We start from the raw sequence: 13098 nt of genomic DNA on the forward strand, positions 1-13098 counted from the left end.
ATAGTAGAAGCAAATTATACTGGCAAAGGAAAAAGAACCTGATCAGTTACCAGAAATGCAATACTACAGGTTCAAAGAATATAATACTGACAAACAGTAGGGTTACAATTCCATTATGGACTATGATAACTTTGTTAAAATAGTTAATGATAACAATGCATATCACACACCACCACTTATTTATCACAGTTGTTAGTTGTGTTATTTGGTGTTTTAAAAAATGGGTTAAGAATTGCTGCACCATAATTAAAATCTCATCCTACAGTAGGTTGCAAAAGTTTTTAGTTTTTTTTTAGTTTTTACTGTTTTTACTATTAAGAAGAAAGTGCATGTGAGGCATTCATTAGTTATACACTGAGCCTGTGCACTAGGACTCACCCCCTGTCCTGGTGACTCAGCTGTACCCCGGGTGGGCCTTTTGTTGAGAGGAGGAGATCTGTAGTTGTTCATAAACTCTGCAGTTTCTCCTTAGTCTTTGTGAGAGTGCCTGCAGTACCAATTAGTGCCTTGTCTAATGCTACAGTGTATAACCCTCCTCTTGTTTGTGGCAGGGCTATAATTAGCTGGGAAAGACTTTACCTGGGGTTGAAAAGTTCGTACTCCTGCAAACAGTTTAGGTACAATACAAGTGATGCAGTAAAAATATCAAACAGATAAATAAGTGAAGGTACTACTGTAAAAAGTCCACAGTACATTTGCAAAGTCATTTTGTCGTGTTCTCATGATTTTCCCTTGGTTATGCATTTACCATAGTTTACCATTGTTTGCCATGTTTATTAGTTTGGCTTACCATACCTCTCTGGTGATCGTAATGCTTACCTCTGCTTTACCATGCTTTCACCATGCTGTATTGCACTTTGCTATGCTTTTACTATGGGAAACTTTTATATAGGTATAAATAGGAATATCCTGTACTGTGTACCAGATGCCAGTCTTTGACCCCCCTTGGCCTGTGTGAAGTGGAGGAGTAACGTGGCTGCATGTCCCTGTGATTGTTGCGCAGGAGTTTGCTGGGGAAGGCCTGCGCACTCTGGTCCTGGCCTATAAGGACTTGGAGGAAGGGTATTTTGAGGACTGGAAGGCCCGTCACCACGAAGCCAGCACAGCACTGGAGGAGAGGGAAGAGAAACTGGATGAGCTCTACGAGGAGATTGAGAAGAACCTACAGGTAACAGATACATTCATAGAGTGGGGCGCCCAGCATAAAACACAGGAGCAAATCTATCCTCCAGGGGCGATTGAATAGGCCCCTACAAAGCGCGCCTGTGCTTCTCATGTATGTACGGGTTTGCCAGGCTTCCACTTGATCTTGAAATAGTAGAGGGAGGTCTGAAGCCAACTAACACAGCTCCGATCCCACAAGATGAGCAGTTTATTGTTGTGTGATGTTAGCTATATCTTGTGTGTATTTTGTTGTCTGGCTAGCAGTGATAATTTCCCTACATTTTTCACATTAGATTTTTATAGGTACAATTGACACCTCTGCTAAGGAGCCAAATTGAAATGTGTAATAGTATGCTTGATTATGGGAAAATGACATATTTTTACAAAAAGGGAGGGAGGTGCCTCCAAAAGACACACTAGATCATTCCTACCCTGGCACTTGAATCACTTTACCAACAAAAAAATAACTGTATACGCAGTATGCAACATTTTCATAGAGTTGAGCAAAATGTATCAGCACTTGGGTGAGGTTTTCTCAAGTGTCTAAATATCCATGGGCCAAATCCAACAAATCCGACCACAGCTTACAGTATTCAGATGAACTACCCAAATTAGTTTCCTTCAGCAGTGACGATGTGACCTGTAAATGAGTATACTGTACAAGCTGAGCGTGTGTGTGCTCTTCAGCAGTGTACCCTGACGATGTGACCTGTAAATGAGTATACTGTACAAGCTGAGCGTGTGTGTGCTCTTCAGCAGTGTACCCTGACGATGTGACCTGTAAATGAGTATACTGTACAAGCTGAGCGTGTGTGTGCTCTTCAGCAGTGTACCCTGACGATGTGACCTGTAAATGAGTATACTGTACAAGCTGAGCGTGTGTGTGCTCTTCAGCAGTGTACCCTGACGATGTGACCTGTAAATGAGTATACTGTACAAGCTGAGCATGTGTGTGCTCTTCAGCAGTGTACCCTGACGATGTGACCTGTAAATGAGTATACTGTACAAGCTGAGCGTGTGTGTGCTCTTCAGCAGTGTACCCTGACGATGTGACCTGTAAATGAGTATACTGTACAAGCTGAGCATGTGTGTGCTCTTCAGCAGTGTACCCTGACGATGTGACCTGTAAATGAGTATACTGTACAAGCTGAGCGTGTGTGTGCTCTTCAGCAGTGTACCCTGACGATGTGACCTGTAAATGAGTATACTGTACAAGCTGAGCGTGTGTGTGCTCTTCAGCAGTGTACCCTGACGATGTGACCTGTAAATGAGTATACTGTACAAGCTGAGCTTGTGTGTGCTCTTCAGCAGTGTACCCTGACGATGTGACCTCTAAATGAGTATACTGTACAAGCTGAGCATGTGTGTGCTCTTCAGTTACTAGGTGCCACAGCAATAGAAGACAAGCTGCAGGATGGAGTGCCTCAGACGATTGAACAGCTGGCCAAAGCTGACATTAAGATGTGGGTGCTCACAGGAGATAAACAAGGTACCGCCACCTGCTTCCTCTGGAGTGACACAGGAAACGTACTGCAGTGAGAAGGAATTCCAGGAATAGGAATGAGTTACAGTCGGTGTCTAAACTTGAATGAATAGGACATTATTCCTACAGTAACTCACATAAAGGGCCCTTTGTTTTAATTTTTTAACTGATTTTCAGTAAAATCTACGTATGATTTCTTAACAGGTAAATGTCAATTCCTAGTAGTAATCAGACATTTCTAGTCTTTATTTTATCTTATGATTTGAAAGTTTAAAGTTATAGAAGATGTTGATTCATGGTACATTTCACTTTTACAGTAGATACAAGCCAAGTATTATTATAACAAAAAATATTTATAATAAAATAATGCACAGCTTCAGGACAGATTACAGTAAAAAAAGCTAAACATTTGAGCATCTTACTGTGCATTTTCATGTGATTATTATCATTATTAATATCTCATTAGAACAACTTAAATGCTTTAACCTCGGCTTTTAAGCAGTATTGGTTGAATACTTATATATACCTACCAATTTCTTTTCAAGTTATATTATCTTTTCATTTCTAACAGAGACTGCTGAGAACATCGGCTATGCGTGCAACATGCTGCGAGAGGAGATGAACGAGGTGTTTATCATCTCCGCAAACACAGCTGAGGGTGTGCGAGTGGAACTGAGGTGCGTCAAACCATGATTCTGTTATTTATAACTAACATTTACTTTGGGTAGCATACATGCTTTTTTTGGGGGTCCATACTCATCCCAGTCTCTGATTCATTCAATAAATGTGCCTTCTGATAATACAGCAGACAAAGAATAACTTCATGGTGACCCAGATTGAAATCTTTTCCGATTTTTAGTTTGTTTTTTTTTAATTAAGTCAATTGCTGCTAATGCTCTTTCTTCTAATAATACTCTATTACTCTTTATACTAGCAATGCACGGAGGAAAATCAAACCAGAAACCGTTGAAGCTGAGACGATCATTGAAGTGAAGCAGCCCAGAAAGAAGTCAACGGTGCTACCGGAAGACACTGTGGACGGGGAGTATGGTCTTGTCATCAACGGACATAGCTTGGTATGAAAATGTGGAGAGAACTGCATTTGGGCAATAGTGCTGAATGTACTGTAGAGATACTGAAAGAAACTTCAGTTCAATGACAAACGTTTCAACTAGTCTGCCTTGCTGGGCAATAAGTTATTGATTAATATTATCTCTAGTCCAAAGAAAAAATATAAATAGACTATTGCTTACTGCTTCCAGCTCTTAACACTACCGGTGGAAAAAACCCTTCACCAAAAATACCTGTAAAACAGCAAACAAAATAGAATCTCCTCCATTTGGGAAATATTACTGAGAAAAAATACTGTGTTGCCTGAAAACAGCACCCGCTATTTCTCCAGGCGCTCAGTGAGCTGGATTTCCTCGTTCTCACATAAGTGCTGTAGGTCACCAGCAGTATCCCATAGTGCATTCTTGATTGTGTCTTCTCCCTGTCAGGCATTCGGTCTAGAGAAGAGCATGGAGGTGGAGTTCCTCAGGACCGCCTGCATGTGTAAAACTGTCATCTGCTGCCGAGTGACACCGCTGCAGAAAGCCCAGGTGGTGCAGCTGGTCAAGAAGTACAAGAATGCCATCACTCTGGCCATCGGGGATGGAGCCAACGACGTCAGCATGATCAAAGGTAAGAGGGCCACTGTGGCATGGGTGGCATTCAGGAAACTCGCCAAATATACATAAAAGCTTTTGGGATTTTTAACCCAGATTTCTGAAATGCTGCTAGCAGATGCATCTATCCGTGATGTCAAAAGTCACTATTTTATTACTTGTTGTTGGAGCTGTGGTTGATGGCAGACAATATGTTGTTATTTTAGTGTTTTATGATTTTAAGCTGGAGTTCAATCTTCTTGGCAAGGTCCCCTATGTAAAAGTATATTGAATTTTATATATTATAAAGTTTAATGGTTGTAATGTTTTCATCCACATATAATGTTTTGGGTTACAATTAATATCAACTCAGATTAAAGGTGTATTATTATGTAGCATGGGAAAGAGTAACTCTGTTGTTTGTCTCCGTGGTTCTGTGTGTCTGTCTTCCCTGCCTGTCTCTGTGGCCGTGTTCCCAGCTGCCCACATTGGGGTGGGAATCAGTGGGCAGGAGGGGATGCAGGCTGTCCTCTCCAGCGATTTCTCCTTTGCCCAGTTCCGCTACCTGCAGCGCCTCCTGCTGGTCCATGGCAGGTGGTCCTACATCCGCATGTGCAAGTTCCTCAACTACTTTTTCTACAAGAACTTCACCTTCACCCTGGTCCACTTCTGGTATGGCTTCTTCTGTGGATTCTCTGCACAGGTATGTATGAGGGAGATACTGTAGTATACACACACAATCAATTGATCTAAGTGGAGGAAGATCTACGCACTGCCAGTGTGCTGCATTTAAACAGGACCCACCCTGGCATTTTACTGTACATATTTGTATAAACCCAAAAGGGCCCTACATGTGTATGATATATATAAACAATGGTGGCTATTTAGATCTTAGACAATTGTTAGAGGATAGGAGACACATGTTGTTGATACTGAATCATTGGGATCCTTTAGGACCCAACTTGACAGCATTTTGAAATCAATCAGCTACAGGACTAGGCCTCCTTTTCTTGTGTTCTTATTGGCTGCTTTTCAGCTCAAATGAACAGCCCTCAAACACTTTTGCTTTCCCAATTAATTTATCTTGATGTCAGAAGTCAAATTATGCTTTCAAAATACATGTTTTGCTTGGAGTTTCTGTGGCTTTTTGTAAACCCGACTGTGTTTTTCTTACAGACTGTGTATGACGAGTGGTATATCACCCTCTACAACCTGGTTTATACCTCTCTGCCTGTGTTGGGGATGAGCCTTTTTGATCAGGTACACACTACTGTACTGCTTAAATGTTACACACTACTTTAAATCTTATTTTTATCTGGCTGTACATGTGCCTGGGTAAAGAAATACCTTTTAATAGATACATGTTAGTACCATTAGGACCACACATGCACATTGTTTTTATAGGGCTGAAACACAGTGGCAGCGGTGGCTACATTCTCATTCAGCTCTCCTGCTGGGTTTTGCTGTAGACCTTGTTTCTGTAGGAATCCGTGGTACTGCAGAGCTCATGAGCGTGAGCATGCATTAATCCTAGAGTGGTAAATGGTAGATCAAGTAATGGTGAGTCACACCCTTCACATCAGTTTAGGGCCAGGAACAAGCTTTTTTTTGTACTGATTATCTTTAGTCACTGTTTAATTTTATAGTAACTAATGGTTACATAGAGAAGTAATCTGTATTAACAAGTTATTTTTAAATTGGTCTTAAAATAGTTAATTTACTTATAGGTATACCTTAGTAGTCAATGTGCCGATATGTAGATGATTTGTTTGTATTCATTTGTTTAAGGATGTGAGTGACCGCTGGAGTATGGAGTACCCGAAGCTTTATGAGCCGGGGCAGCTCAATATGTATTTCAGCATAGGTGCCTTCGCCAAGTGTCTGCTCCATGGCATCTACAGCTCGCTTATCCTCTTCTTTATCCCCTACGGAGCCATGTATGACACGATGCGGGATGATGGCAAGGACCTTGCTGACTACCAGTCCTTTGCCCTGCTTGCACAGACCTGCCTGCTGATCGCTGTCTCCATCCAGGTACACCACCTGCCATAGCCCGAGTCTATTCCGGCTCCACATGACAAGTAAAATGTGTTTTTTCATCTATTTTCTTTCCTATATGTGTTATAGTATTGTCTTGTCTGTCTGTCTATTTTATTCCATCTATCTTTTACTGTATATCTGTCTGTCTTGTTCTGTCTATGTCTGTAGCCTTATTTTCAATCATGCTTTCAGTGAAAGTAGTCTCAATATTTTCTTGTTCAATTCTGTAGCTTGGGCTGGATACTGCCTACTGGACATCGGTTAATCAGTTATTTATGTGGGGCAGCCTGGCCATCTACTTTGCCATCACTCTCACCATGTACAGCAATGGGATGTATCTCATCTTCACAGCTTCCTTCCCCTTCGTTGGTAAGTATTGTGCGACTGTGAGAAGAGCAGTGGAAATAAGGTTAGGGGTTGATTTGATCAACCTACACTGTGCCAAGATAACCTACAGCTAGATTTCTTTTAAAGCATTTTACACTTATTTTAAGGGGTAATCCACACAGGTGATCCGGGGTGATTCCACTGCTGTAAAATACTCTACCACACCCATCTGAGGCTGGAGTATAGGCTGATGAAATCAATTCCTAAGTCAATTCAGTCAGTTTAGTCAACAATCCCATAAGTGCAAGATAGGAAAGACCTTGATAGAGATCTACAGTAATACTTGTTATATGCTCTCCATTCACATGTTCTTCTTGTAGCCAAGACTGATGTTTCACAAGGAACAGAAGCACGCAGGGCAGGACGTCATGGAGGAGCAGCCTCTCGTTACACAAAAGTGGACATGTGCTCGTCCAATAGTGCAAGAAGCAACAACACAGAATCAGGATCCATATCATATGGGAGATATTGAAATTGGAGAAGGAATCTATGAAAAAGACCTAGGAGTTTTTGTTGACTCAGAAATGTCTTCATCTAGACAATGTGGGGAAGCTATAAAAAAGGCTAACAAGATGCTCGGATACATTGTGAAAAGTGTTGAATTTAAATCAAGGGAAGTAATGTTAAAACTGTACAATGCACTAGTAAGACCTCATCTTGAATATTGTGTTCAGTTCTGGTCACCTTGCTATAAAAAAGATATTGCTGCTCTAGAAAGAGTGCAAAGAAGAGCGACCAGAATTATTCCGGGCTTAAAAGGCATGTCATATGCAGACAGGCTAAAAGAATTGAATCTGTTCAGTCTTGAACAAAGAAGACTACGTGGCGACCTAATTCAAGCATTCAAAATTCTAAAAGGTATTGACAGTGTCGACCCAAGGGACTTTTTCAGCCTGAAAAAAGAAACAAGGACCAGGGGTCACAAATGGAGTTTAGAAAAAGGGGCATTCAGAACAGAAAATAGGAGACACTTTTTTACACAGAGAATTGTGAGGGTCTGGAATCAACTCCCCAGTAATGTTGTTGAAGCTGACACCCTGGGATCCTTCAAGAAGCTGCTTGATGAGATTTTGGGATCAATAAGCTACTAACAACCAAACGAGCAAGATGGGCCGAATGGCCTCCTCTCGTTTGCAAACTTTCTTATGTTCTTATGTTCTTATTATATATGTGTCCTGTACAAGTAACAGTACACTGAATGTTGATGCATTCATATGTGTTTATAAGTAAAGATCAATGGCTTGAAGAAGCAGCCAGGTCTCTTGAAATAGTTATTTTAGAGCCTGTAGGAGGTTATTTGAGGATTTTTATTTTTTCACTTTTGTTCTTTCAGCTGATTGCTGGTAGATGGGTTTTTAGAAGTGTGTTGGAATACATTATTATTGTTGGCATGAGGACAATGTTTTGACAGGTGCCTTCATCTCAAAGCATGTCTACCTATTTTCCCAAACAGTATATGCATATTCAGATAACATTAATTTGCAGATTTAACAACAATGTGAAGAATGCCTCATTTTGAGCATTTTCACTGTTTTAGCATCTACTAATAGAAAGAAAAAACAAAAATATAAAAAACTCTGTCTCTGGACCTGCTAAAATTGGAGAGACAAATTTTGGGGGTAAATTAATTGTGTGTTAGACAGCTGAGTTTCTTTTTTTGTTTAGTTTTTTTAAAGCATTTTTCTCTTTGCATGGTTCCCTCCCCATAGCTGCTGTATGTCAGCTGTCTGTTCTGTTATTTCACTTGGTACATGTGTTTGTGCTTTTACAGGCACTGCGAGGAATTCCCTGAACCAGCCCAATGTCTGGCTGACCATCCTTCTCACCACCATCCTCTGTGTGCTGCCCGTGGTGGCCTACAGGTTCATCCGGGCAGAGCTTCGACCCACCATCAACGACAAGGTGAGTAGTAAACATCCGGCTATGAAGATTCAACCTCGGAATTAGTTTCTCTTGGTGAGGTCAATTTTGCACAAAGAGTAGCTGCTCTTAAGTGGAATATATTGTGGAAGGCTTTTAAGGGTTTAGTAATTTAAGCACTTGTAGCTTGAAAAATAATTTCATAAATCTTATATAATATCTTACAAACTGCTAGCTTCATATGTTCAGTGATGTGGACACTCCATAGTCAAATTGTTGACCTGTGTCCTGACATGTCTGCCTTATTGTGGTCTTGTGACATTTTGGTTTCCAATTTCTATTAGATTTCATTACAACCTGTTGTTTGGATTATTTCGATTGAGAAATCAAGCGATGGCACCCAGCCGAGGGCTAATTCTATCATCCCAGTTAAAACAGTTGAAGAAACAGCTGTTCTTGAATTTGTGCTGATGCTGTATTTCACAGAGATAAGAAAAGCAGCAATCCGCATCATTTTCAGAAGCTGTTTCTTCAATTGTTTCTTCTCGAAACACTGTAATAATCAACAGTGGTGGAAGTACCCATTTGCAATTCAGACAACTCAGCTCATTCCATAATTATCTGTTTTTCAGAAAGTAATATAAATTTAACAGAATTATATACCTTTACCAGTTTATGAGTTTTCTTGGAAGTTATTAGTTCATAATCTCATAATCCTAATCTGTTCATCTGAGGCATACAGTAGTGAACTACAAAGCCCCCAACTTGAATGACAAGTACTGGCATTGGGGTGCTGAATTTGTCCTGAAAGGAAAGCCTCTTGTGCTGGATCCTAACAAAGATGGAACCACGTAACACAAGTTCAGGATATTCGGTATCATGGGTTCGTGATGGTACTGTGTGTTCATGGAAATGATGTAAATGTGCTGTTAGTAATGCAGTTTTTGTTTAAAGCAGACTGCAGGAGTTGAGGTTGCCTTGCTAGTTGTGTTTTTTTTTTTTTTTTTTACTGAATGGCTTTACTCAGTGATCCCATGTATGTCCCCTGTGTGACAGATTCACTGTCTTGGATGTGCGTAGCATTGGCATTAGTCACACTGTTGGCACTATTTTTGACTGACTAGACAGACTGAATTATAGTGAAGTTAGTCTGAGGTCAAACAAGAAGACCTAAAGTTAAAACTGAACATGTATGTAAGTGATACCAACAAGTATCCAAGTTCATAATTCTGGTGCTAGTTTACATATCATATCCTAAATGTTTAAAAACTTTTAAACTTTAACATATTGGAAATGTTTCTAATCAATCAGAATAACCATCATAAGAAATCCCATCATCACTAATTTAGAAATTACTGCAATATGTTATTCTGGATAAGACTGTATGTGTACATCATTTAAATGTGTATGAAAATAATGTGATTTATTTTTATTATTTTTTATTTTTTACCTACACTGTACATTTACTATGTAAACACTAAGGCTAACACTTATTTGGCCTGCACATTTTTGACAATGTTTAAACATTTAGGCAAAATGCTAAATGGTTAACACTTGGCTAATGTTTAAATCCCAAGTTCACAGTGGCTGGACCTCCCTCAAGCCTTACCCATACTTTGTCTTTAATGTACTTCATTGCCTGTTTCTGTTTCTCCTCTCCAGGTGCGGTATAAGGTCAGCCAATCCAAGCAAGCTCCTCCCCCGCAGGCCGCCAGGACTCGGATCAGAAGGACTAGCTCTCGCCGCTCGGGCTATGCCTTCTCTCACGCACAGGGCTACGGTGACCTCATCACCTCGAATAGATACCTGCGCAGGAACATGGCCACCTTCAGCCCCAGAGCCAAGACAAACTCCAAGCAGCCAGGAACTGTCCTGAAAACTTATAGGGCCGTTAAGGATACCGCCCTTGACAAAACACTCTAAGCATGCTGCCTCAGCATTTGGACAAGCCACTTTACATTGGGCATGGGAGGCCTTAATTGCTACTAAGCACTCGCATTCCAGTCAACTGTGTAGCGTGTATCTTGTACAATTTTAATAGAAGTTCAGATTACTCTGCCTGTTTGGTAGCTTTTGATGTTATCATGCAGCAGTCCTTGATGACAGCTTTTGAGCCAAATCTGCAGTACAAGTGAACCAATTGTTTTCATTTTGTGAGAGCTATATCGAACAGACACAATACATCTAATCTGAACTCATGCAAACGTTTGGCCAAACCTTCAGATTGACACGTAGATGTTGTGTAGCCTAATTGTATGATCCATAAAATGTTGGGAACAGTTTTTTTAAGCTTTTTACCCCAAAGATTAATTTGCACTGATAATTACAACATAATTAAATGGAATGTACAGGAAGTATTTGTATTTGTTAATTTCAGTTAGCTAATAATAAATTGTACTTTTGGGAAATAAATATAGAGAATTACACAAAGCACCTTGGTCTTATTAGCAGGAAGGCCGATCACTTAAATACTGTATCACTAATTCCTTTTTAGAAACTTGATTGTGTGCCACTCAGTATCATCACATACTACACTGGATTGTATTTACATAATTAAAATGTTCTTTTGCTTTCTGATAGCTATCAGAGAAGGGTTTACAGATAATGTAAAAGGGTAACTGTATGGTTGAACTTCTGTATGTTTGTTTCTTGTAAACAACTGCAGTGGGAGGGAAAACTATTTGCAATTCACTGCTTGAGCCTGGAATACACTGACCTTACCTAGAGTAACCAAAAGACTGTGTATTGAAATGTGTTTCCATTTAACCAAAACTTTAAGTACATAAAAACGCTGAAAAGATACATCACGTTTAAAGTGTAGATTCTCTTTGGGAAATTACAATTTAAAACTATGTAATTTATGGGTTTTTTAGATAAAAGAAAGTGCACAAAAAAAAAAAAAAAAAAATCTGCTTTCAGTTATTATTTTGGCTATTTGCCTGACTTCAGGAGGGGCTACTGAAAAAAGATGACATTTCATTGTCTGTATTGGTTGTGAAATATCAACATTATGTATCGTTTGTCAAATATCAACATTATGTATCGTTTGTCAAATATCAACATTATGTATCGTTTGTCAAATATCAACATTATGTATCGTTTGTCAAATATCAACATTATGGGTTGCTACCTGGTTGCATCAAAAGTTGATCGGAGATACTGGTGGTCAGGCAACTAGCTTCTAACAGACTAGAGGCCAGGCAGAGGGACAGAATCTCATGGCATCACTTCTGATAGTATCAACACAACAGTGGTATCAACAATCCTTCTGTACGTTTACAGACGTCCAAAGAATACTCATAGTTCCTCAAGAGAAACCTGTTTTTGTATCTTTACCAATATTGTTCCGTAAATGTGTAGTAATGTCACAGTGAATGGTGACAGCAATAACTGTGTGTTTGTTTTTTTCATATTAATAAAAAAATGGCTATTTAGATGTCCATCGAAAACTCCCAAGTAATCTGTTTAATTAAGTGACTGTGTATACTGTTTTATAAAACAAGCAGCCAAAATAAATGTTTGATATTTTTTTATGCAACATCTTTGCCAGTACTATTATTTAATAATTGTCCACTAGGGGGTTAAACAGAAAATGTGCATTGTGTTTACAGTCAGCTACTGTACTTTGAAAGATAATGAAGCACACTTTAAGGTTACGAGGGATTTGCTGTTTACATGTGTATAACTTCAGTTTGTCTATGTTATTGCGTAGCCACAAAAAATGATAATTTTGTAGGGAGTGGCAATTAAGTATGTCAGTGTTGTAACTGTACAGCTTGGGGAAGCTTTAGAACCAGCAGAGGAAGACAGGTGACATGCTTTTCATTCATTCTGGAGTCATGTATTAGATAAACTGCAGCCACATCCACCGATCCACCTCCTCATTAACAGTGATGTAGCCTCAGAGATGTTCATTCTGAGTTGAGCTTGTTAAAGTGCAAGGCCCTCTGTCCTCTATGGTATTGTACAACAGAGAAGACTGTCACATAGAACACAAAAGACATCAAGGCCAAACAGCAAGGCAGAGGCTGAGCTTTGAGTCTGAAACCTTGATCTCTGCGATTGTCTTGTCACGCTCTAGCCACTGAGCATATTCTACCAGTATCAGTGGTTTGTGGTTTTATTTATTGATCTCGTGCACATGTTGGAATACACCAGTGACAATACAATATGTTTTTTTCAGTAAAGTATGTATGCAAAATGGATCAATTACACTAATACATTAGTTTTACAATGACATTTAAAAAAATAAAATAAATCATTGAGCATCAAGCCGTTGAAAAATGATATTTTGCCTGTGTCGTTCCATCTGTGGATACATAACACAGCACTGGTACCTATCCTAAAATAGCGCTTTGTTCTTTATATGTGCAGTGTTTAACACAGATAAGTAGGGTGTGGTGTTTGGCATTAGCAATGTGTAGAATGGCCCTATGCAATGATTGAGCATGATCTAAATAACCGTGAAACTGGACTGCCAGAGGCTGTGCCAGTGCAAATTGACACAAGCTACAGTAA

General features: G+C 39.6%; 1 protein-coding gene across 3 annotated transcripts in view; it reads left to right on the forward strand.

Annotated features, from left to right (window-relative positions):
• LOC121306699 (phospholipid-transporting ATPase ID-like) overlaps positions 1–12118 on the forward strand; it is a 44608-nt gene extending 32490 nt beyond the window's left edge. For all 3 annotated transcript variants that reach the window (XM_041238566.1, XM_041238576.1, XM_041238556.1), the window contains exons 18-28: positions 1004–1168; positions 2542–2653; positions 3219–3324; positions 3582–3723; positions 4147–4330; positions 4773–4996; positions 5470–5553; positions 6082–6327; positions 6564–6702; positions 8492–8622; positions 10243–12118. In XM_041238566.1, coding sequence (XP_041094500.1) covers positions 1004–1168; positions 2542–2653; positions 3219–3324; positions 3582–3723; positions 4147–4330; positions 4773–4996; positions 5470–5553; positions 6082–6327; positions 6564–6702; positions 8492–8622; positions 10243–10503 — 1794 coding nt within the window. In that variant the 3' untranslated portion in view covers positions 10504–12118. The remainder of the gene's footprint in view (positions 1–1003; positions 1169–2541; positions 2654–3218; positions 3325–3581; positions 3724–4146; positions 4331–4772; positions 4997–5469; positions 5554–6081; positions 6328–6563; positions 6703–8491; positions 8623–10242) is intronic.
• The last annotated feature ends 980 nt before the right edge of the window (positions 12119–13098 follow it).

This window comes from Polyodon spathula, chromosome 2 (assembly GCF_017654505.1).
Source record: "Polyodon spathula isolate WHYD16114869_AA chromosome 2, ASM1765450v1, whole genome shotgun sequence".
Classification (NCBI taxonomy): Eukaryota; Metazoa; Chordata; class Actinopteri; order Acipenseriformes; family Polyodontidae; genus Polyodon; species Polyodon spathula.